This window comes from Nilaparvata lugens, chromosome 1 (assembly GCF_014356525.2).
Source record: "Nilaparvata lugens isolate BPH chromosome 1, ASM1435652v1, whole genome shotgun sequence".
In the NCBI taxonomy this organism is placed as follows: domain Eukaryota; kingdom Metazoa; phylum Arthropoda; class Insecta; order Hemiptera; family Delphacidae; genus Nilaparvata; species Nilaparvata lugens.
The window spans coordinates 1,804,757-1,830,441 of NC_052504.1; the positions used below are offsets into that span (position 1 = coordinate 1,804,757).

At 33.1% G+C, this 25,685-nt stretch overlaps 2 protein-coding genes across 2 annotated transcripts; one reads left to right on the forward strand and one right to left on the reverse strand.

Moving 5' to 3' along the window:
• Positions 1-864: 864 nt before the first annotated feature.
• Positions 865-25,290, reverse strand: LOC120351158 (myogenesis-regulating glycosidase-like; the record flags this gene model as incomplete). Its single annotated transcript, XM_039427397.1, is given in 9 exon segments — positions 865-1,014; positions 1,236-1,452; positions 1,454-1,579; positions 2,303-2,588; positions 3,950-4,115; positions 6,132-6,412; positions 10,398-10,559; positions 13,020-13,165; positions 24,987-25,290. Coding segments are annotated over 8 exon segments (1,407 nt in total), but the record flags the coding sequence as incomplete, so codon positions are not given.
• LOC120351159 lies at positions 16,643-20,368 on the forward strand. Its single transcript, XM_039427410.1, has 4 exons — positions 16,643-16,720; positions 17,920-18,148; positions 18,780-18,939; positions 20,139-20,368. The coding sequence occupies exons 2-4, from the start codon at positions 17,984-17,986 to the stop codon at positions 20,252-20,254; spliced, it is 441 nt and encodes a 146-aa protein (XP_039283344.1). The 5' UTR covers positions 16,643-16,720; positions 17,920-17,983; the 3' UTR covers positions 20,255-20,368.
• Positions 25,291-25,685: the final 395 nt, after the last annotated feature.

Sequence of the window (25,685 nt, forward strand, 5' to 3'; positions counted from 1 at the left end):
TTTCCTCAAATGTAGTAGAATCTATTATCAATTTGTAATTTTCAGCTGACAGCAAGGTAACTAAGATATCCAATTTTGTATCTTCAGTGTAAGAGTTTCCTTTCAAGTAGGCATCCAGCATTCTTTTCCAGTGTCTCCATTCCATTGGTGCACTAGGAGAATCTGGATCCACACTTAGACATTTTGGTTTGAGAATTTTCCCAATTGATTCCGAGTTGAAAGATGTATCAACGGGTTCATTTCGAGATAATTCGGTAGGCTTATCCTGATTCCGTGATGGAGATTCAACATTATTTCGATCCCGGGTTTTTCTCTTTGGCATTTTGATTACCCATACTTATTTTAGTCAATAAAATTGTAATAAATAGAGACCATTGAAGAGCTAGAATAATGGCTTTTATTGACTAAAATAAACTGAGATAAAATAACAAACTTTCTGATGATTTAGAATAATTCAAACAACTGATTCATGACATTTGATTATCATATCACCATTTGTGACAGCTATATGTTCAATTTAGTGCTCTCAATATCAAAATCATGATGGTGAGTACGCTATTAAAAGCAGCAAGATTGTGAGGAATAGGATGACAAAATGAAGAGGAATGATAACATCAGTATGGGTTGGTTTTCTGAGAATAGAAAACTTGAGAAAACCAGTGCTATGATCTATTCTTAAATCTAGAAAATCCAATACACCATCCTGTTCTACCTCTACAGTGAATTTTATACTCTGATGTAATCCATTCAGATAGGAGAGAGAATTGTCTGTTACTTCTTTCCATAAACAAATGATTCACTTTTCTCCGGAGTTAAAGATTTGTACAAGATAAATATATATTCTGCTATACTGCTGATATTTACCTTGTCAAACATGCGCACAAACATAGTATGTCGTTGTGTTCTGAAGGAGACACGCGTCTCGGTTAGTGGTCCAAGTTCTGCCAAAGTCTCGACATATGATTGGATGTAGCAGTGTGGCTGCTTCTCCACTGGGCAATTCAGACGGGCCTCCTAAAAAGACAATAATAATATTAGGGGATAAGGTTGGTGCCTCTAAATACATTATACTGTTTTTCTTTACTCTATTATTATTATCCACTCGACCATTAAATTCAAAGTGAGCTATCATAATGTTTGATCAATGGTCAGTAGCTATGAATTACATTAGCATATATAATTGGAAAAATGGAGCTAATAATAATGTAATTCAACCAAATTTGACACTGACTTACCTTTGACAACCAGCCAATTTCTTCAATGTTGAGAGTATTATCAATCTTGAACCCATCAATTCCATAGTCATCCAAAACTTTCCTGTGTTTGGTTACAAACCACTGTTGAGCACTGTGCTTGGTGAAGTCAATCAAGCCTTTCTTGTTCTCCCAATCATGCCATCTCTCCTCTCTCCACCAATGCATGCCAACTTCATTCCTCTCATTAACCACAAATATCCTTGTCTTTCAGAGGGCCATACTCCATACACTCCTCATCCACAAAAGGATGAGTCCTCATGGTTGTCCTGAAGCCCATACCCTTCAGCTGTGTAGTGAGCATCTTCATGTCAGGGAATAATGATCTGTGAAACATTGAACAAAGAGAAATTAGAATATTGATTTATTCACATGATTGAACAGAAAAAATAAAGCAAATAATTCATATTGATAGCAGTAGCTAACTGGATGATGGGTCCACCAATAATTATTACAATCTTTTATAATCTCAATAATAACTACTCTTAACAATTTCTACTCTTATATGTTCTTCAATGTTACCAGCCAAAACTTTACCACAAAATGTCAAGTTAGACACTTGTAACCTAATTTTCATTGTTATAATGGAACTCAACAAGTGGATCAGAGTAGAGATCTTGGTCCAATTGATGCCACTGATCAGCTGACTATGATAAAAACATTTTACTGTCAAACACCAATCAAACTGTTTTCACCCATGCTCCATGGTGCTTATGTTACATGACATAGCTTCACACTGGAAGCTAACCATCAACCTGACTGTTCTGCTTATACTTATACCTCAAGAAATCAAAGTCATGGAACTTTTAAAACTAACAGTCTCGGAATTTTGATTTTTCAAAAAGATGTGGAAGAGAACTGTGACATGAGCTTCAACAGCTGAAAGAGCAATCATCACCCTCAAATCAGTTATCATTTCACAATATTAAACTAATTCCTGAAGGCCTTTCTACCACTGTAGACATCCACCTACCATCTATGTTTTCCAAAACCAGCTACACCAAACCAACAACAAACTTTGTCTTTTCTAGTCTGACAAAAGAACTCACGTGTTGAAAACAGTAGTCCCATAGCAACTGGCCCCATTGTCCGATATCTCCATTTGGCTATAGTTGAATCCATGCATCATGATGTCTTTGGCAAACTGCAGCACAGTTGTTTGATTGACCTTTGTGTCACTCCAACTGTAGTGCACCTTGGTTGCCCAAACTGGGAACTCAACCATGCGACGATCTGGCAAAGCTGCTGGTCGATCAAAAAAGTTGTCAACGCTGTACTCATATGCCTGGCGTGGATTGTCAAAGTTACACAGTGTGTACTGCAATAGTATCTCATCTGCAAATGACACAAGAATAGAAGGATGAGATTATAATAAGAAAAAGAGGATAGGAGATAGAAATAGGAATGATTCAAGACAAAGTGGGAATAAAAAAGATAAATGAAGAAGAGAAAAATGCAGTGAGATGAAAAAAAAGCAAAAGAATGAATGAATGGGAGAAATAAGGGAAGGAAATTGAATTCAGTTATCACAATATAAAACTCATTTCAGTACAAATCCCAGCAAGGCTCAGCCTATACATGACTAACCTTCAAACTTAGCCATCCATTTTCTAATCAAATACTCAATTTTGATTTTAGAAAGTAGTTTTCATGTCATCTAACCTGATCCAAAAACCTATCAGCAAACTGGATTAACTTGCATGAGGCATTGTATCAAAATTGAAACTATAATGCTTCTTTATTGTGCAGGTCTCATATTTATGTTTTGAAATAGATCATTTCAATGTCACAATATATGTGTGATGCCTTATTAATTGAATGAAAATGGCTTTGTCTTGCTGACACCTTACATATTTGGCATACTCACTTGTTTTTTCTCCAATATGACTTTGTTATCATTTTGGATAGGGGAAAAAACTTGTGATTATGTATCACAAGGTGGGGGTTGCAATTTGTGAACTCCCACACATATAATATGATATCACCTGAGTATAAAAATTTGAATTGCTTTATTTTAGCTCAGAAAGATTGATTTTGTATAACATGTTATCAGTTTCATACCCCAGTTGGTGGAACATTTTGAAACTTCCTGGGCACCTCATACAATACCATCACAGGATATTGTCTGTTGGGCCTACAACAAATGGCAATGATGTTCATGAAAGGTTTGATTTCTGGAAAAGATAGAGTTGAGAGCAAGTTGTGATCTGCTCTGCATAGTTCATAGGAACAGAAATCCTTTTGTATGTCTCATTTATTTTTTTCAAGTTAGGTTAGTTTTTGTAGGCAAATGTTAGTTGTGGTTGAGTTAGGTGAGGTTATTTCTTCCAAGGACAAGTTGTGTTAGGTTTGGTTGAGGTCAACGTTGTTCCAGGCCCTTCAAATCTGCCTAGTCAGGTTGGGTTGTTTTCCAAGTCAAGTAAGTTCAAGATCAAGGTTGTTCAAGAGCCCTCCAAATTACCTGGTTAGTTTATTTTTTGAAAATTATGTTAGGTTGGTTAGTACAAGACCAAGGTGTCCAGAACTCTCCAAATCCACCTACTTGAGTTAGGGTACCTTTTCAGAGTCAATTTGAATTGCATTGATTCAAGGTCAAAGTTAAAAATAATGTACTATTATGAGTTATGTGTCAATTGAGTTGTGCAACTCAGGATCACTCTGTAATACTGAGATATTATCTTGAAGGATCATTCCACCTCTTGGCAAATAGGGTTCCTCATTATCCGCAATAAGACAGATACTGCCGCCTTCAACCGTGTAGAACAGTTGAGTAGACTCATTCACATAGATGCTGATGCCTTTTGAGTTGAACCAGAATGGCTCTGCCTTGCCAACGTCATAATTTCTCACATAGGGCTTTCTCTATGAAAAAAATGGTTAGAACAAATAAATTAAATGAGACTTCTCCATTGAGCAAAACCAACAATAAAAATTATCTTCACTATCATCCACATTTAGCAAAATTGATTTAAAAAGACACTTTACAGTAGTGAAACTTTATACAATAGGCTAGTTTCTTCTGTACTGGAACTGATTACCCAATTGATTAGCAATTAATCACTATTTCTACTTGTTAGCTTTGAAAAATAGTATTTCACCTATTGTTGAGAAGTTATAAAGTCAGTGTTATAGTTAAGTTGAAGTTATAAGTTACAAGAAAAGTGTGTGGGGTTCAGACTTTTGGTATGTTCACCCCAGATAGATCTGTGTGGTCAAAAATTGTCTTCCAAAATTGTCTTCTTCTTTTTCCTCCTTGAGCATGGTAGAGAGAGCATGGTTGGTAGAGAGTTATTGGGAAGGATACTACGAATATTCTTCCCAAAGAATGGACATTGATATGTCCAAAGCTCCGCCAATTTATAAAGATGCATAAAAATATTATCTATTTTATCTATAGTTATTACAAATTGCTTTTTTCATATGATATACAGCTCAATAATTATTTTCAATAATCATATTTTGTAATTTCATTTATAAATTTGCTGTATTGTAAGCTATTGTATATAAGTGTATAAGCCAGTATATATTGTAATTAGGGTTGCCACCCGTACTATATAATAAAGTATTGTACTTTATTGGAGGTCTTGTACTTTATACTTTGTAAGCAAGATGAAGTACGCAAAAATACTTTATTTTGCTCAATAAAGTACTATAATAACGTACGAGGGAATCAAAAAATTTAGGTTTATAGAGTGGCGGAGACTGTCAGTTTATTTGGCTAAAATAAGCTGAAACCGGTAGTTCTTTTAAATATTCTAAATATATTCTATATAAATAAAGGGTGCTTTAGTTTTTATGTGTTTTAAAAAAATATTCAAATTGTATTTTGAGAACTATAATTATCAGGCTTTGGGCAGAGGGATGCAATTTTTTTGCATTAATTTTCATATTCTCGTGTACCTCGAATTATTTTGCAATAGCCTAGAGTTGATTAAATTTTTGAAGATTGATAATATTATGCATTTTTTTCAAGGCATATAACTTACATTTTGATTTAGAAGACCAACTCTAAACTTTTTTGGATCAATAAATAAATTATATGTTTTTTCTATAATACTAGCCTATACTATACAGTTCTTCTTTATGAGGAGTGCTTTGTAGCAAATAAAATTAATTCATCTATTTAATGATATGTTTTTTCTATAATACTAGCCTATACTATACAGTTCTTCTTTATGAGGATGTGCTTTGTAGCAAATAAAATTAATTCATCTATTTAATGATTTATTATCATTTTCGTCATACCAGTATGTAATCAATAACTTTCCAAGCTATAATGTTCTTATTTTGATAAATCGAATAATAATAGAAAATTATTACATACTATAATAATTATAATAGATTTTAATAGTAGTCAGTGCCGGTTGCACTACAGCAGTTAAATTTTAACCGTGATTAATTCCACGAGAACCAATCAGAGAAGCCGTCTTTTCAAAAAATGCCTTCTCTTATTGGTTCTCATGGAATTAATCACAGTTAAATTCAACCGGCTGTTGTGCAACCAGGCCTAATGATATTCAAGTCAATAATGTGTATTCATGTGAGTATATAGGAATGCCACATTGAATTATGCGGCCTTTTTGAATATACAGGTAAAAATAACATGTACTTTATTCAAACTTAATGTACTTTATTTTTTAGGCCTGTGATTACCAATGTACTTTATTCTTCATAAAAAGGTGGCAACCCTAATTGTAATCTACATAAATAAAGTACTCAATCAAAAGCATTCCTCACATGGACTAATTATCTCCTCACTAATTTAATGATAATCCTCCACCAAGACAAACCTACAATATACATATACAGTATTCTCAATTCACTTTGACAGTTTGGAATGGATCACACTATAGATTAATAATTGTTTCAATTACAAACCTGAAATCTCTGTTTCTCAACAGGCCAAGCCTGACTGACATACTCTGGTCCTCCATACCAGCTGGCTCTTCCAATCTCGAAGCAGTCTCTCAGTGGTGACTTTTTTGTACTGGTCCACTTGATCTCGTGACATCGGTTGGTGTTGGGAAGGCGAGAAATTTGAAGTTGAATGCCCTGTGAGTCCCAAGTAAATTCGGTTGATTGTGAATGGAACAATATACTGGAGGGCTGCCCTAACTTTGAGTCTCTCCCTAGTTGAGCCCGCAGTTTAGGTGGTTTGTCTGGAAAAAAATTACAATTTAGTAGCAAAAGGTCCAGGAAATATGAATAACACTAAGCCTTTGGTGCCCCATGTGGGTTGGGGGAGCTTTGAGGCAAACATCATACTCAAAAATTTGTTGGAAACCCAAATACACCCATAGTATCCCTGCTTGTTGAAGGAGGCGACTGAAAGACCAGTTGTCTGACTGTCACTGCCGTGAGTGCCATCTATCAGCAAAAGTTGTAACATTGATCAGCTTGAAACAATGGCAAACTCCAGTTTGCGTGTTCCAGATTTGAATAGCGGATGAAAAATATTCGTTGGCTGGTACTTTGAATAGCATAAGATATTCAAAAATATGCCTATCCATTTCTATCGCTCACTAATATTAAGTATGTAATAGCATACAAACATATATTTCATAAGTTGATCAAAGTTCTGGTTGAGGTATTGAATTCAGTTGGCTCAGTGTCAAACAACTCTATCATGCTTCCTCATCTGAGCTTTGACTTTCCAACCTATTTTCAATGTAAGTTTTCAAAATAGAGATGCTTCCCATGTTATTTATGGAGTTACTTTTACTCCCTAGGGAGTTTTTTTGTTTTTTAATACCAAGGGCAAAAAAGTGACACTCTAGTGGAGGAAGGTGGAGGAAAATATATTCTCTCAATCATTAATTGATTAATTGTCATGTTTATGGTTTTGAAGGGACGGATTCAAAGATCCAGTGGTTCAAAGAACCTCACACGCCAACCGAAGCTTATTGTATGTTAGTTGGGCAAACCAATACTGTGTCCTTCACAAGATCCAGGAGTTTTTTCCCCTATACTAACATCTCATTCATCACCTGGTTGCTTGCAAACAGAGCACTTCTCCAAGTCCCTAGTCTTCTGCAAACCAGTATGATATGCTTGGAAAAAATTTCATGATTGAGAACAAAATAGTTAGCCCTAACTATCTATAACCTCTAACTATAGATAATATTATATCCAATATCCTCCTCCACGACAGGTCAGGTTGGATTTCTTTTATCAAAAGGATAAGAAATGCTTGGTCGAAAGCGAACGCCTTTTTACTTTCCTTGCCCTATTACCATAGGTAAGGAAAGTATTGCTTTCCAAAAAAAATTAAGGTACCCCAATTTCAAGTTTTCTATATGTTTCAAGGTCCCCTGAGTCCAAAAACATGATTTTTGGGTATTGGTCTGTGTGTGTGTATGTGTGTGTGTGTTGTGTGTGTGAACACGATAACTCCATTCCTAATTAACCGATTGACTTGAATTTTGAACTTAAGGTCCTTATACCATGAGGACCCGACAATAAGAAATTCAATAAATCCAATTCAAGATGGCGGAAAAAATGGCGGATAATTACTAAAAAACCATGTTTTTCACGGTTTTCTCGAAAACGGCTCCAACGATTTTCTTCAAATTTATACCATGGATAGCTATTCATACGCCCTATCAACTGACATAAGTCTCATTCTGGGAAAATTGCAGGAGCTCGTAATATTCTTGAGAAAAATGACAGTTACTAAAAAACCTTGTTTTCACGATTTTCTCAAAAACGGCTCTAATGATTTTTCAAATCCATACCCTGTATAGTTATTATTAGCTCTATCAACTGACATGAGTCTTTTTCCTGGGGTACTAATGGGGGGTCCAACCAATCCTTGAGAAATGGACTTTGTAACCTCCTTCTCGAGCATGAGGTACCTACCGTGGGTAGGTAGAGCAGTTTATAAAAATAACACAGTCATAGTCAAGATATTTCATCTGTAGAACAGCTGTTTTGACGATTTCAGAAAAATCATCGAATTTCACAATTCACATAAAGGAAAAAGTACTCTGAAAACAATTATTGTATATACACATATTATACAGTAGTCTGTTCGTAGTTGCAAATATGTTGCCGTCAATCGTCATTATGTTATTCCCCTAAATTATTCTCGTTTGATAATGAGGCTTATAGTTCAATGAGCAAGGAAAGTTGTGTGTGTACCACACCAGATTTTTTCAAATGTAATAGTTAGACATCCATAGTAAGGATATGGATGATAGTTACTCATATAGGTATCCCTGAGTATCCAATACTCTTCTGAAGCATCACTATTGCTCGAATTTATTGTATAATATCTCTCTCAGGGCTTCAATTTCATATGACTTGTGTATATATACTCAAGCTTTAAGGTAGCTCCATAAAAAAATAGTCACAAGGTGGCAGGTCTATGAATGAGGATGTCATTCCACGCAACGAAATGAGGCGTCCAGGAAAGTTCCGCCTTAGAAATGTAATTTTTTCTCTCAATGTATTTCATGTTCGAACCATACAGTGTTGAGGTTGATACTATAAAGTTATATAAGTTAGGTGAATTGTTCAAATTCAAGTGAATTTTGAGGTTAATTGTTCAAATTGTTCAGTATTGTTTTATAATATTCAGTGTTTACAAGTTTGTGTTTCTTCAATAGTTCCAATTTTCTTAAATAACTCAATATTATTTGTTACAGTGGCGGTAATTGAGTAGAATATTTCTAATTAATTTATTAATTCAAGCCTTCTAAATTCAAAATTTATAGTTTTCATGTTTATTTTGGATTAGAATTTTGTGAAAATTGTACACGTGAAATTCTAACCTTATCTTGGACTGTGTCACCTACACATTTGGAAGAAAAATAGCACAAGGACTACCTTATTATTTTATCTACAATGTTATTACATTAGTCTCATTTTTATTGCAAATAGAATAAATGAAAAAAATAAAAATAAAAAATTCAGGTGAATTTTTCTTTATTGTGAAATTTACTCAAAATAGTTGGGAGCAATAATATACGTTTTGGCTAATGTAACAACAAACATTCGGTCATTCGACATTGAAACAAAAACAGCAATTACAAACAGAAAACCTTAATCTTAAAACTTAACTTTTGGACAACATTAACATTTTATTAAAATCTTTGGAGAGAAATAGTTCAGGCTCAGCCTAGTTTTTCCTCCAATGGTGTAATAAATTATATATTCTGTAATATATATATGATTGATTATAGTGCTTTATATTATAATGCTTTATGCACCAATAAGGTTTCCTCCAAGGCAGATAAGCCAAGGTTATCTCTTGCACGGAGCTCTGTCGTCAACTTCTCACAACATCTACAGGAGTGTTTGGTCAAAAGCGGATGTCATTTTTCAAATGTTATTGGTTTGGGTACTTAATTAATTTTCGATTTCTCTCCTTCTAAATGCTATAGTGAGGTCCACATCATAATGACAGTGTTTGATTAGCAATGGTATTGCTAACCTTGTCTATCATTCAACAAAGCGGATAGCTCTATCTCTTTCTCGCTTTGCTTTGTTGTCAGATTGTCTTTTAACAATAATGTACAATTAAAATAACAAAATATATCATCTCAACTATTTGAATACATTATGAAGTTATTGAAAAATATAATTTATTGCTTAATGAAATATAATATTGATTATTTCAAATGAGAATGCACAGTTAGGCTCAACTCACACTTACGCGACTCAGGTCGAGAAGAGAGTCGACCCTAGTCGAGAGCATTTGTGTTTTCAAATGGTGACACTCAGACCAGTCGGTTCTAGTCTCCGCGACGTCACCATTTGAAAACACATGCTCTCGACTAGAGTCGAGTCTCTTCTCGACCTGAGTTGCGTAAGTGTGAGTTGAGCCTCAATTCTACATCAATAAACCTGTATCAGCCACCTTCTACAAAAGGCATTGACGAGGCAGTGGTTGGCAACGTTGTTCTTCAATCTTTTTCCACAGCCATTATAACTTGGACCTCACTATAACATCCAAGCTTCAATGTACCGAGTTACTAAGAAACATGGAAAAAGTTGTGTCCCGTCCTAAAATGAATACCAATATAACAGCTATTCGAAATCCCCAATACTTTATTGCCCAATTCTGTATAATAGTAGACTATATAGATATTGGATAGGATATAATTATATGAGAGAAAATCATTGTAATAGTCTCCAATTCACCTTTCGATGTTGAAGGAATTTCTAAATGTACATGATGATCGAGATAGCCAACCCTGGGACGATACAGTAGTTCATCATCCTCAAACCGGTCACTCTCCAAGTCATCATCAGCAAAGCATGATGGTCCAGAGATTGTCAGTAGCACAACAAAAAAGCCAATAACTGAAAAATGCAAAGTAAGCTATATTAAAAGATTAGTACTCGTGGTAGAATACAGAATTGCCTGGATAAACATAACAAATTGGATACGGGGTAATAAATTACGAGGTGAAACTCATATATTTATTTATTTACAATATCTCTGCAGACAACAGGTCGAAACCCACAACTGCCTCCTTAACGTAGATCATAGTAATGTCAAAATACTATAAATTATAATATGATTTATATAAAGACAAACTACCATTAAATCTTTATTTATCTTATATACAAGAGAATTTTCATTATAATATAATGAAAATTTAATTAAAAATTCAATACCATTGAGGTATCATAGTCTATCTTGTACCGAAACCACTATCTGTGATTGCCCCCAACTTGAACAAGTCGAAGAAATCAAATACTTGGGGCTAGTACTAGATAATAGAGTCACATGGAGAAAGCATCTAAACTATTTGAAACAGAAACTCATAAAATACATAAGAGTATTCTATCTGTTAAGATCAGTGTGTAACTCCATTCTATTAAAGTCTGTATACTATGCTTTGATAAATTCTAAACTCGAATATGGTCTAGCGTTGTGGGGAGGAGCCTACACTGTAACCCTGAGGCCGATAGTTGTTTTACAGAAATCCTTCATTCGCATTATCTCCTTCAAGGCAAAGCTGGATCACACAGCACCTATCTTTAGAAAATTAGCTATACTTCCATTGAAAAATTTATATGTCTACAAAGTGCTCAGGAACTTCTTTGATAGAAGCGTTAATGGCAATGAGTATTTTAATTTGAAGAACAATAATTTGAGAAATAAATACGAAGCTTGTATACCCAAACCAAATAAAAGTCACTTCATGATTTTTTTTCTTATCTGGCTCCAAAGTTCTACAATCTGCTGCCCTTGGAGATAAGGCAGTGCAAGATACGATCAAGGTTTTTGAGAGATGCCAAGAGATTTGTAATGGAATGTGAGAATATAGATATTTTTTTTAGAATTCTCATGTAGACTTGTATATCATAATATTGTACAATATACTTCAAAGCTAAAATTGATAAATCATCGATACTGTTATGTAATATGTGTCACTTCATATGCGACTGTCGGCCTCAGTAACTAAATATTAGCGCTATAGTTTTGTAATCAATTTTATATCACCATCTCAAACAGGTTTAGTACCTCGAGATGCAAATACTCAATTGGCATTACATTTTATTTTGTAATAGTATTTTCTCATGTTGTAAAATTTTGTATTGCTTATATTATGTATTTCTAAGATGTTTAATTTTATATTTCTGCCAATAAAACATTTTCATTTTCATTTAATGGGTAGTAATTTGTCCTTTTATAATGACAATAGCCTATTATAACAATAGAAATAAACTGTATATTATATAGATTTTATAGAACTACATTGGTTGTAACTCTCTCATAAGATTTCAAAATATTTATATTGAAATATACCTACGTATTTTATTCTGACTCTTCATATGTATATGCATATGCACTCATAGGCCAACAAGAAAATTTGAATCATTTGGGTTGCCTATCTTTTATTCTCAAACTCATGACTAGCAGGTAACCCGTGCTCCGCAAGGGTCTGATTGAACTCAATTAACTTGACAAACTGAAAACTTGACCTACTGAAATCTTGAATAATTCAAAATGAGCCTATATCCATCCTCGGCAAGTTAAGACTATATGCAAAATCCCAAGTTAATAACTCCAGTAGTTCAGACGTGATGATGCGTCATTCGTGAATTTCCTATCCCGTACGTGTATGAGCCAATTCTCTTTTTTATTATATTATAGATGAGTCGTCTACATCAACTTAGAACAACAAGCGACTTGGGTCGAAGCCATATGACGCGTTTTTTCAATCGGCACGACAGGACAGAAATCTATTAGATTGGCTGATAGAGTCGAGCCAATCAGAGAGCTTCCCTGTCTTTTGTGCCGACTGAAGAAACGCCTTGTGTGGCTTGGCCTTGAGTGGTATTCATGAGATGATGAAGCATTGAACAATAATCCTTCTTTTAGCGCAGAAACCTGGAGGAAATTCTTGTTTAATTATGGTATATTTGTGAAAGGAGTGTAATGTAGTGGTTTCATCTCAAGATTCCTATGATTTCAAGATTATTCATTCACTTCTGTGAAGCACAAAGGAATAAATTTCAAAGAATGTTTCCTTGTCCTGTTTGATTTGCTTTAGTTCTTTTTAAGGAGTAAAATGGGTTGTTATGTTATTTATTACTAGAAAAATAATGATACCGTAGGATTCTATAGTGGATATCCAACTTCAACTTTGAATAAGTACCGTCATTGAGAGAAAATAAAACTATCACTGATGTTGAAATAAAATGGCAGAGAAAGTTTCAATACAAAATCTGTCAATTGACCTTCTGCGCCTCTTCTGAGTTCGTTCCTCAACGTTACTTCAAAATAATCCAATCAAATCATCAACTTACCCTTTGTACGTCTATCCATCTTCACTCAATCCGTATAGATCAGTTTTCCTAAAAAAAATCACTCATCCAGTGTTAAGAGAGCGAGTTTAGCGGGACTGAACACAGTTTATAGCATTTGCATATTTGGTTGAGACCACAATGATACCCTGGAAAAGATACAACAAAATTGAGAAGCTGGAATGAAGTAGAAAATAAATTGAGAGAAAGATTGAATAGCCAAAACATAAATCGTGAGATTCAGTGTATGAACATACTACCATAGTAAAAAAATAGCATAATAAGATACCTAATAGTATGGGTCTTTATGTACCTAATTTCACTGTTAACTCAAGCCGATATTTGTTCTAGTAGTTATTTTTAGTGGAGCTATGTGACGCTGGTAGTCTCTCATATACAAAGTTCACCAATATAAACCTTTAAACCTGTTATAGAACGAATTATATATATATATATATATATATATATATATATATATATATATATATATATATATATATATATATTATATATATATATATATATCATAAACTCATGTTATTTCAATTATCCACTGCATACTGCTGTATATTACTGAAAGTTGATAACCCTGATCTATATTCAGCCTACTTCATTTTATTAATCAATTATTTGATCTTATCTACCTATATAATTATTTTACTTTATCAATTTTCTGTTTTTTTCTCTTAAATATTCATATTGATTAAAACTTTTACAATATTTCCATTAATAAATAAATCCTTAGTTTAAATTTAATAATGAAATTAACGTTTTGGTAGAGAGTTAGTGGGGAGGATATTTTTAATATTCTTTCCGAAGAATGGACATTGATATGTCCAAAGCTCCGCCAATTTATGTAGATGCATAACAATATAATTATTACTATAGTTATTTTAATACAAATTGCTTTTTCATATCATATACAGTTCAATAATTATTTTCTTAGTCTATATTATGTAAATTCATCTATAATTTTGCTGTATTGTAAGCTATTGTATATAAGTGTATAAGCCAGTATATATTGTAATCTACATAAATAAAGTACTCAATCAATCAATCAATATAGAATGGTCGATAGTAATCGGCTTGAGTTAACAAGAGATCTGCTTCAAATTTGTAACAAAACCTATAGGCTAACATGGGATACTACTTATGCAATACAATATTGTTTCCTAATTTTCTAATATTGATTCCTATAGGCTACCCTGTGTGGGGAGACTTGAATATATATAATAAAATATTAACATATAAATTGAAATATTATATAATGAAGAACATTAGTGAAGTTGTGTTTCTTTTCTGGCTCAAAATTTTGCAAAATTACTCAAAAATTTCCAATTTGTAGAGATTTGAGTAAAATATTTTTGTTTTTAATCAGTTTTTAAATATCAAAATTCAAAATTTTTAGTTTAGTCATTAGTTTTGAAGTGGAAATTGAACTTTTTGAAGTGAAAGTGGAATCTTAACTTTATTCTTTTTTGAAACTTCTATTTGTAAAAATTGAGAGAAGACAGTTTTGGGCTATGCCTGTTGTCTTCTCCCAATCATATTATATTTATTATGATTATGATTTGTAATATTTTCAATGAAATAAATAAATAAATATACATAGTAATTGAATATGATATTATATTGAAATAAATCAATATGCCAATTTATAATCATTCTTGCACACATTCACACTTATGCTATCTTATGTCTATGATACTACTGAGATGTTTCGAGACTCATCAGATTAACATTGGTTTGCTAGCCTTGCAAGTCATAAGACAAAGCTCCATTCTTTTCCAACTCCGCTCTTATATTTAGTCTATGAAGAATTATTAGAATTTATTATGAAACCATACATTTCCTGATAACTCTATTAACTCTTATTGATATGAAACACCAATAAATATTGGATCAGATATAAATATACATGGATATCTCGAGTCACAGCTACCTACCATGGGATGCGATGGAAAAAATCTGGTTAAAAACACACACACACACACACACACACACACACACACACACACACACAGTTACCAGCTTAGCAAATTTCATCGCGGTTGACCAGCGCTCAATGGTGGTTAAATTTGATAGGCGAAGGCCTAAAGACGTGCAATCGGAGCTTCAAATAATTTGTGGAGAAAATAACATCAATGATGAAACATGTTGTGAGTAAACGTTTTTTTTAAAAATGGTACTTTGATTTTTTATTTGATTCCTTGATAGTTAAGAGTAGCCCTAACAAAGATAGAGGTAAGATTTTGAGTGATATATATATATACACCGTGTCTCACAAAGAATTTTACACGATTAATTTCATATTACATGCCCATTAATCCACCGATCTTTTTTAAATTGTACACAGTTTACAAAGTAGGTTCTGAAAATATTCTGGGAAAATTTCAGCTCCCTAACCTTCGTAGAAACAAAATGGCGGCATATTGAAAATTTTACTCATTCGCTTCCTATAAAAACTACTTTCATGAGTTGTTATCTGATTTGTTCCCAGACAACACATGATATCCACTGGATGTCCGATCCGCTTCCGATATATCCTATGTTGATCCACGCTATTGTGGACTACCACTGGACGTCCATCACATATCCAATCTGGATGGTCCAAAACAAATCCCAGATAGTTGTCCATGGGACATCATACAAAGGATGACCATGGGTTTTTTAATTTATTTGTATAAAATAGTTGACTTTTCATTTTCATTCTTTATTTTTCAATTATTTATTTCAATCAAATATACTACATTATATTTGAGTATATAATATGTTAGTATCAACTAAATGATATTCTTCAATAAATTTCATCGGGCGCCCGTCACTCTCCAACCCCTTATATGATCGGGATGAAACTTGGCACACATGCAGACCTATATGACCCCAATAGGTCTGTGAAGCACATCCTTATGTTTCACCCCTGGCACTCACAACAACCCTCCAAAATTTAGCGAAAATGATATTTAAACTCGAATTCCAAGCGTGGATTAGGGCTGAAATTGACAAATAAGGACTATCTTTGAGTTTAATTTCAATTCTAGGACGAGGGGAAGCTAGATTCAGAATAGTTTAGGAGCAATGAATTTTCAAAACTCTTATCACCAAACGACTTTGAAAATTTTGTGCATCATATAACAAAAAATTACTTACTCATAACAAGAGTAAGTTTTCTAGATGTAAAATTGCATAACAAATACTTTTTATTTCGTATATTTTCTCAATTAGAGCCATAGTTTTTGAGTAAAAAGCATTTTTACTTGTTTTTTGTTCATTCAACTCTAATCAGACAAAATCCTGGTGATTCTGTGGAAAGCAATAAGATTTTTGTGAGATTTAACGAAAAAAATTTCAACTTTTCCATACTTTGTATGAAATAGCTTATTAAATTATCATATATAATAGTGAGAATCTTAGTAGGCTAATATATTTCCAGTTTTCTTAAGTTTTATTTGAAAAAAAAATGGAGAATAGCTTTAATATTGATCTTGTGATATTTTAAATTAGAGCTAAATAGCGCGCGCAGAATGTATGTAGGTAGCACTGGTTCTGCGCCATGGCCATTTTGATCTATATAAGTTGAAAGAGAATAGTGTTTGCTCGCTGGCTGTTTGCTGTTCTTTCTTCGGTCTTTACTTCTTTGTGGCTATCTTGAAAACGTTGAATCCTAGAATTCTTGAAAAACGTGGAATCCATAAATTGCAAAGGTATGTGTAATATATTTTTCCTACAGATACCCTGAAAAGTGACCATTTGTGCACTGATTGCAGGCTGCAAAGAATCACTTTTCCGCACTAGTGCGCAAAGTGAGTACTTTGCGTACTCCAGATTTGCAGCATGACAACGCAAAATAGTTAGTAGGTTATATGGAGCACCAGTGCAGCAAAATCAAAATGAAGTTGGTAACGGTGACTGCTGTGGCTGCTATAGTGAGCAGAGGTGCAACCAAGCACAACGCGCTAATTATCAAGTATATATTATAATGGAGGACAACGACAGCACAGTGCCACCACAGCACACACCACACAGCTGCCCCCCGCCATTCAAACACTACTACATTATACAGGCAATTTTACCATAATTACCCACTTTTCATATTCAATGGTAACTGTAGGAAAAATTTAATGTGAAATACGTGCGCAAAGTTCGTTTGCTGCACTCAAGAAACCATTCCGCCCTCGCCAACGGCTCGGGCGTAAACGTTTCTTTCGGTGCAGCAAACTGTCACTTTGCGCACTAGTTGCACAAATAACTATTTCCATATCTCCTCATAAGTTACTGTTATAAAATATTTAATATTATAGACTGAGCCAATCAATGTAGAATAGGCTATGTCATTTCTTTGTTCAGTTCTCATCATGCAGTATCTGTAGAGGCTGTTAATTTGTTACCTGTGATTTGATCAATAAGTTGCAAATAAGGTGTAATGTTATAGGCCTATTATTTTTCCTCAACTTCTTGAAGGTGATATTCATTTTTGATTTTCAGAATAGCCTATGAATCTTATAGACCTGGCTAATCAATGCATAATACGCTGTCTTTTCAAGGTTGCTTAGGTTAAGTCTGTGTGATTTTAAAAATTTATCAACGCTAGCCTATGTCATGAACAGTAAATTGACAAAACAAAATCGGTTACTTATAAAATTATTAGGCCTATAAAAAATTGAATTGTGTACCATTGTCAATGTTACACAACCTAGGCTAATCAAGGCCAACCTATAGAACCTAACCTTTTAGAATTTTTTGGTTAAAAACTGATATATTCACGACACAGTTAATTTTTTCATAAAGCATTTTTATGTACCCTCTAAAATCACTGGTAAAATGGGTAAATACTGGTGAAAGTATAAATCCCCATTTTTATTTTTTAAATATTTTGTTTTAATATTATAAATACGTGTTCCAGAATTCAGAAAATAATTCTTCAGCAATTAGCTCTTCTGAGAGCTACTACTAACAGCAACCGAGACATGTTGGAATCAATATTGAAATCTCAAAATCAAAATACAGACCCCTGGTCAAACCAGCAGCATGATGAAATCAACTTTGATCCGGCACGATTGCCAATGAAGACTTTGGAGAGTCTGCTCAAAATAGAAGAGGAGCTGAGAGATAATCATTCCAAAAATAACATGGTAAGATATACTTTGTTGGTACAACTTCAGATTTCAATTTTCAGTTTAATGTACAAGTAAATCTGCAACTGGTGTTCAATTTTTCAAACAATATTAGTTTTTTAAACTTGAAGTTTCTCCAAACTAAACTGTATAAGATATTATTGTCAGGAGAAATGCTTGGATCTTATGGACATACTGATGTTGAAACCATTAAAAAATAAAATTATTATGTTTGATGTTACTATGTTAAAGTAAAGAAGTTTTTACTAGTTTTTTTATAAATTGTTTAAACAAATTGAGACAATACAGTAGAGTTTTGGTATTCCAAGCTTATTGGGACCAAACCTTCTTTGGATAAGTAGGAATTTGGAATAGGTGGATTTTATTAAAAATTAGAAAATAAAAATGTAATTGAGTTATGACTTATATAGTATTGAGTCTATTATCCAAACCAATTGGTCAGCAGAGCATATTGCATGTTGACTCGAAATGCTGAGTACCTATTTATCCTCAACTTCATTCAGATTGGACACCTCTTATTCTTATGTGTTATTTTAAATTTACTACAGTTGTGCTGGACTTTGCTTGCAGTGTTAATAATAAGAGTTTTACTACATTGTTAATATGGTTTTTGTTTTTAACTTTCCAGGTCAACTACCTGAGTAAAATTGGCGAAAACAGCATAAATGACATGACGAAAAGAATAATGAGAAGACTTATTGGTGATGAATTAGCCAAAGACTACAGCTGGTTTGGTGCGAAAGGGAAAAAACAGTTTTCAATTCTTCAAAGTGCCAGAGTCCTTGAGGGTAAGTGCATGTGTTTAGTTGTCCAAACGACTATTAGTTGCATACAATTCGTAACTCAATGCAACTTGAGCTATTTATCTTGACTTTCAACGCTTTCAATAGAACAGCTAACAATATCAGTGTTTTAGCGAGCTCTTCAGCCCGGGGCTCACTCACTAGCTAGTGAAGGTAGTGGCTCACTATACTTTGTTTACCAAAACGATGGAGTGAATGTGAGCAAAGAATTATTTTGGTTCGAAAACACTATCAGTTGAAAAGTCTTGAGGTAGTTTCACATTCTGTTCAATATATTTTTTTAATGATTGCCAAAATTGAAAATTAGCTCTTTTTACATGAAGGAGTAGTCATATGTGAATCAATATTTCAGGCTTTCAGCTGATAATTTTACCAAAACAAAACTACTAGTACTTCTGGGAACAGTAGACATTGCGCAGTTATAGCTATAGCCAAATACTGCATCCCCCAAAAAAATTTAAGGTGACGTTCAGCAAAACTAAATTACACAAATGTTCTGAGATGCAAGCTTTTTGCTTTTCATTATCTAAACATTTTGAATAATACCAGCATATTGCGATTTAAAAGCAAAAGCCTAAACCCCTAACCTATGGTTTTAAATAAAAATTTAAGTTTCCATTATCTTCTTAAGTTAAGTTCATTCGTCTTTATACTTATGATTTTCGGGGATGAGATATTCTGATTTTCGCAGTTATAGGCCTAAACCATATTATCCTTAAAACGCAAAATTTCAAAAAGCCTTGTGTATACATCGACTTATAGTTAAAAAATGAATATTCCTGCCAAATCTCATGAAAATCCATTGCCGCATTTAGCCGTAAATGCTGAACAAACAATAAACATAAAGAAAAATGCTAAATCGTCGACTTGAATCTTAGACTTCACTTTGATTGGCCAATAATTATTATTATGATATTCAATCCGTTCTTTTGTTAGACAGAATATAGTATATATTTACATTACTCGTGATTGGTCCAGGACCAATGCCTGGTATATAGGGGGTCCTGATTGGTCTACTAGTGATTCAGTGAACAGTAGGGCTTGTTCACTTGGGCAAGAGAAATAATGTGGTTGCCTTGAATATCGTTTTAAGGGATTGAAAACTAAAATTATAAAACACCATTTAAACCTCACTCTGACTATAATAAAATCAGCAGTTTACAACAATTTGATCTTCATTTCAGAAGCTGTTAAGATGGGGTTTCAAGAAGCAACGGAAAAAACGATTGAAGAGGCCACCAAAAATTGGTTGAGGCATGCTCCTGAACGTCAAACCGGAAAACAAAAACGGTTCTTGTAGTAGCTGTAGTAAAACATCTAAAATTGCATCATATATTTGCCATAAAACAAAACAAAAACGGTGTTTGTAGTAGCTGTAGTTAAACATCTAAAATTGCATCATATATTTGCCATACTTCATGAACCTTGAATATGTTTTAAAAGTAAATAACAATAGGCCTATAAATAATAGTTTAAATTAAGTTCAATGAGTAGCCTACTACTAACTTTTCATGATTCTCTTAGAATAATGTAACTCATTCATAACAAAATCTTACGTTTTCCCACATTATCTTAGTATATGGAAAAAGTCTTGCTTTATCAATACTTTTGAATAAAAATTTTCAAGGTTTTATCCATTTTGTAAAATATTTATTTGTACACCTAGCAGTGGCGGCTGGTGTAAATATAGATTGGAGGTTGCAGATACCAATCCTAACTTTCATAGGAAGTAAGAACGCGATAAATAGGGATTATTAAATTGTCATTTTAATAGGGATAATTGTCATAGAGCTTGAATTATATCATTTTCCCAACAAAATTCCAAGTCACTGTAAGAGATAACAATAAGTGAAATAAATAAGTTACAAGATTCAATCAATACAATAGAAATAGAAAGCCCAAAACTGTTCTACATAAGATCAGTCTTAATATTATTAGCCTGGAAATACAATATATAGCACAGTAATATTTTTAACTTGTACTTACGCGCTCACGCAAACCCTTACTGATTGTGTGGAATTCTCAATATTAGAAGGTCTCACAAACTTCTCAAGTTCAATTACATTCTCAATTGCTTTTAACTAAATATCCAATTATCCAATAAATTTTCAATAGAATGAATATAGTTTTTGTTTATTACACGATCACTTACATATCCTTGTTTATTATTACACACGCGTTTATTTTGTTTTGGAGCCGCCACTGACACCTAGGGAGGAAAGTTATACTTTTATGAACTGATGTTGATGGTTTTTAATTAACCTGTGATTTCAAAATAAAATTTTGTTAAAATTTTAATATGCATTTTATTTATTGAAATTCTTTTTTAACAGAATCTAGAATTGAGTACCGTTTCGGGCCAAGAACTGCACCGGAATGGTAACTAAATCTTCACTATATTATAAAAAAATGTATTCATGACAACATCTTAGTTCCTCAATGGTCAAGAAAGCAAGACCAAATTTGGTCGTAAGTAGATGTCCAATGGATTTCCTAATTTTATAATTATGGCATCCACAAGACATCTATATGATGTCCTACAATATCCAAAAAGTCTAGCATGGATTGAATTAGGATGTAGATGGATGTCCAGTGGCTATCCTAATTTCATAATTATTGCATCCGGAAGACATCCGTAGGATGTCCTACAATATCCAAACAATGTCTAGTGTGGATTAAATTTGGATGTCTGACGGACATCGGATTCTGTGACACTTGAATGTCCTGTGGACGTCCATAGGACATATTTTGGCAAAAAACGGATGTCCGCCGGATATTCTAGAAATCCGACATGGCCATCCACTGGACGTCCAACAGAGGTCTCTGTGTTGTCTGGGTTTACTACGTTGCGGTGTTCTTGCCGCATTTGATGGTACCAGAAATGGATCAAGCAATCTTCCAACAAGATGGTGCTCTACCTCATTCCGCAGATCATGTCAAGCAATTACTAAATGACAAACTTCATGGCTGTTGGATTGGTCGTGGGAGCGATTTTTTAGATTGGCCACCCCGATCACCAGATTTAACTGTTTGTGACTTCTTTTTATGGGGTTTAAAAGTTTAAACCGATAGCTTCAATAATGATGAGGAACTAAGACGACCAATAGATCAGGAACTTCTCTGGATACACCGGAGTTTCTTTCTAAGAGCTTACGAATCATTTCTTAAGCGCTGTTATCAGTGTGTTGCTGTGGAAGGGTTTCAATTTGAATAATTTTGGACTTTACGGTTTTACATTAGGCTATGTTCTAGTTTTTTTTATTTAAAAGTCATATTGCCCTAAAGTTCAACAATAAAAATATTTTATAAAACCAAAAACACCTTTTTAATGTTTTTGAAGCATCGTTTTTCAATAAGCTGCCATTTTGTTTCTACGAAGGTTAGGGAGTTGAAATTTTCCGAGAATATTTTGTAGAACCTGGTTTGTAAACAGTGTGAAATTTAGAAACGTTCGGTGCATGAATGAGCATGTAACATAAAATCAATCGAGTAAACCTCTTGGTTGGACACGGTGTATCCTAACCTAACCTAACCTAACCTAACCTAACCTAACCTAACCTAACCTAACCTAACCTAAACTAACCTAACCTAACCTAACCTAACCTAACCTAATATTATAGTGAGAGCATTCGCATAATATATATTCCCTTATTCATTCTATGAGTAGCAGATCACCCGTGGTGCTCAGCAAGGGACAATTAAAAGCTTGACAAACTGAAAACTTGTCATATTGAAATCCAAAAGAATTTTAAATAGGCCTATAAACATCCTCAGCAAATTATGAATCAATATGCAAGATTTGAAGTTAATCAGTTGAGTAGTTTAGACGTGATTCTGTGTCATTTGTGAATTTCCTATTGCGTACGTGTATAAACCAATTCTTTACTACATTATATATATATATATATATATATATATATATATATATATATATATATATATATATATATTATATATACATAGAATAATATTCTACTGTTATTTGAAAATGTCATTCATTGAATTCTATAACATGTTATAAGCGCTTGTATCACAGTAGCTTGAAGAATAATTGACCGAGCGAAGTGAGGTCTAAGATTCAAGTCGACGGTTTGGCATTTCTCTAATGTTTAAATGTTTATATGTTGCGCATTTACGGCGAAACACGGTAATAGATTTTCATGAAATTTGACAGGTATGTTCCTTTTTTAATTGCGCGTCGATGTATATACAAGGTTTTTGGAAATTTTGCATTTCAAGGATAATATAAAAGGAAAAAGGAGCCTCCTTCATACGCCAATATTGGAGTAAAAATCAGACTATAGAATTATTCATCATAAATCAGCTGACAAGATGTGTGTAGAAGCCAGTCTATAGTTTCAATCACAGACCTTGAAGAGGTATGCATCTTTAAGCTGGGTTTACACCAAAGTTATTAACAGAATGTTAATTTAATCCTTATAGATTCTATCAGATTGAATGGATGTTGACAAACCCACATCTTCATCATGTGTATGATAAGTTATGTTCAATCTAATATAATGTATAAGGATTGAGTTATTAACATTTTGTTAATAATTTTGGTCTAATCGCGTCTTTGGTTTCAATATTTTGTTTTGCAGTCATGGTATTATTCACATTCGAAAAACTAATTTAATGGGTGATTAAAAATAAACAAATGAACTGAATAATGCTGGAGAAATTATAATATTTTTGATTGTAAAAAATTAACTTCCATCAGATAGAAAGATTATCACGGAACTGGATGACTTATATGGAATACAAATTCAAACGTGAACTGAGTTTTTCTTAACATTTAAATCAGGTGACATCAGGTACTTGTGGATGAGAATACTGCGTGAGGTCCACTGTTCACAGAACTACTGGTAAATAAGTGAAGAGACCTCAATTTATTCTAGTCTTTTCAAAAACTACTAAACAGTTACAGTATAATTAGTAGAGAAATGACTCATAGTACTAGTAGTTCTGTGAACAGTAGACCTCACGCAGTTTTCTCATCCACAAGTATCTGATGTCACATTCAGTTGAATACAATTCACAGTTAAATCATAAGAACTGTTATTTGTTTTCTCCAATATCAAAAACTCACTTATGTTAATAAACTGAGTTCACGTTTGAATTTTTGTATCCCATATGATGATTTATCAAGTTTCGTGATAATCTTTCCATCTGATAAAAATATTTCTCAATTTTTTTCAATCTAGAATATTATATAATATCTTCGGCATCATTCAGTTCATTTAACCATTTTTCATTTTATTTTCAATCACCTATTAAATTTGTTTTTCAAATGTGAGAATATTGATACTGATGGGCACGCATCATAAAAATATTGAAACCTTATAGAAATAGACATGACCGAACATCTGTGTAATGCATGCAATATGAATAATCCACTTGTCAGCTGATTGATTATGAATAATTATAAATAGTCTGATTGATCCTATCTTCAAAGTAGATGATATAATAGTGATATCAGAGTATGGAGGAATTCCTTTTCCTTTCATATCATCCTTTTAAAATGCAAAATTACTAAAAATCTTGTGTATATATCGACGCGCAGTCGAAAAAGGAATATTCCTGCCAAATCTCATTGAATTTTATCAACGCGTTTGGCCGTAATTGCGCTACATACAGACAGACAAAAGCAAGTCGAGTTGAAACATAGACCTCACTACTTTCGGTCGATTATATCAGAAAATGTTTCAAGATTAATTTATATTCTTTAAAAAATTCGTTAACGTCATATTAAAATGTATATGAATAGAAATAAAAAATAGAAATGTATGTCATTATGAAGAATATTGATAATTTCAGCATGGCCGAAACATGTCTTAAGTAAAAAAAAATTTAATTTTACTTAGATTTTTATTTTTTCCTATTCAAGAGTAGCCCCAAGAAAAAAGACAATGTATATGAATTATTGCAATCGTTCAAAGTTGTTTTGTTGAATATTAACAAACCCACTTTTGATAACTTATTATAAATCCAGGAAAGCTCATGCTGAGTAGTTAATAAATAGTTATACAAACCTGCAATCGAGCCTCGTAAAACCCCAGCTTGAAGTTTCTTGAACAATATTCAATACTAGAGTCAAGGAATTAATTACAGCTGGTTATCTTCCTAGAAGAGAGAATATTGTTTTTGAGACAGTATTTCATTACTCTGGTGATAGTAGACGAATGCTTATGACTTTGGACTGTGTTCTATAAACAAGGAATGATAACACATTAATAAATTATGAATGATAATAATCCATAAATTAATAGTGATAACACTGATAATTCAAAAGTGACTTTGATATTTTATACTGTCAACATTTGTAACAATACTGTACATCAATCATCCATGAATAACGTCAATAATTATTCCCATTCTACCAATGATACTGGCACTTTAAAAAGTGATTCTCACAATAATTTTGATATCTCCTGTTTTTGACAACAATAAAAAATGAAATATTAATATTTGAATGCTATAGCTGATAACACAAACACCACAAGATAACAATGTCTGACTGCTGACACAGGCCTGCCACCAATGTATTGCAATAATACACCAAAATCATTATGATGAGCTGGATTTCCCAAATGGCGGTAGGTTGGTACTAAAAGCTCAAAGTAAGCCGGACTCCAAATTAAATATTTTATATACAGTATTTTCGCATGTCTAGTGAATAATTTATTTATAAATTCATTCACAATATTATCACAAGCACGTCAAAATTAGAG

Bases quoted from the DNA above. Each gene is read 5' to 3' on its own strand.
- LOC120351159 (XM_039427410.1), top strand. From the start codon at position 17,984: ATGTTGGAATCAATATTGAAATCTCAAAATCAAAATACAGACCCCTGG. The intron at 18,149-18,779 runs GTAAGATATACT...TTAACTTTCCAG, and splicing joins ATCATTCCAAAAATAACATG to GTCAACTACCTGAGTAAAAT. The intron at 18,940-20,138 runs GTAAGTGCATGT...TCTTCATTTCAG, and splicing joins AAGTGCCAGAGTCCTTGAGG to AAGCTGTTAAGATGGGGTTT.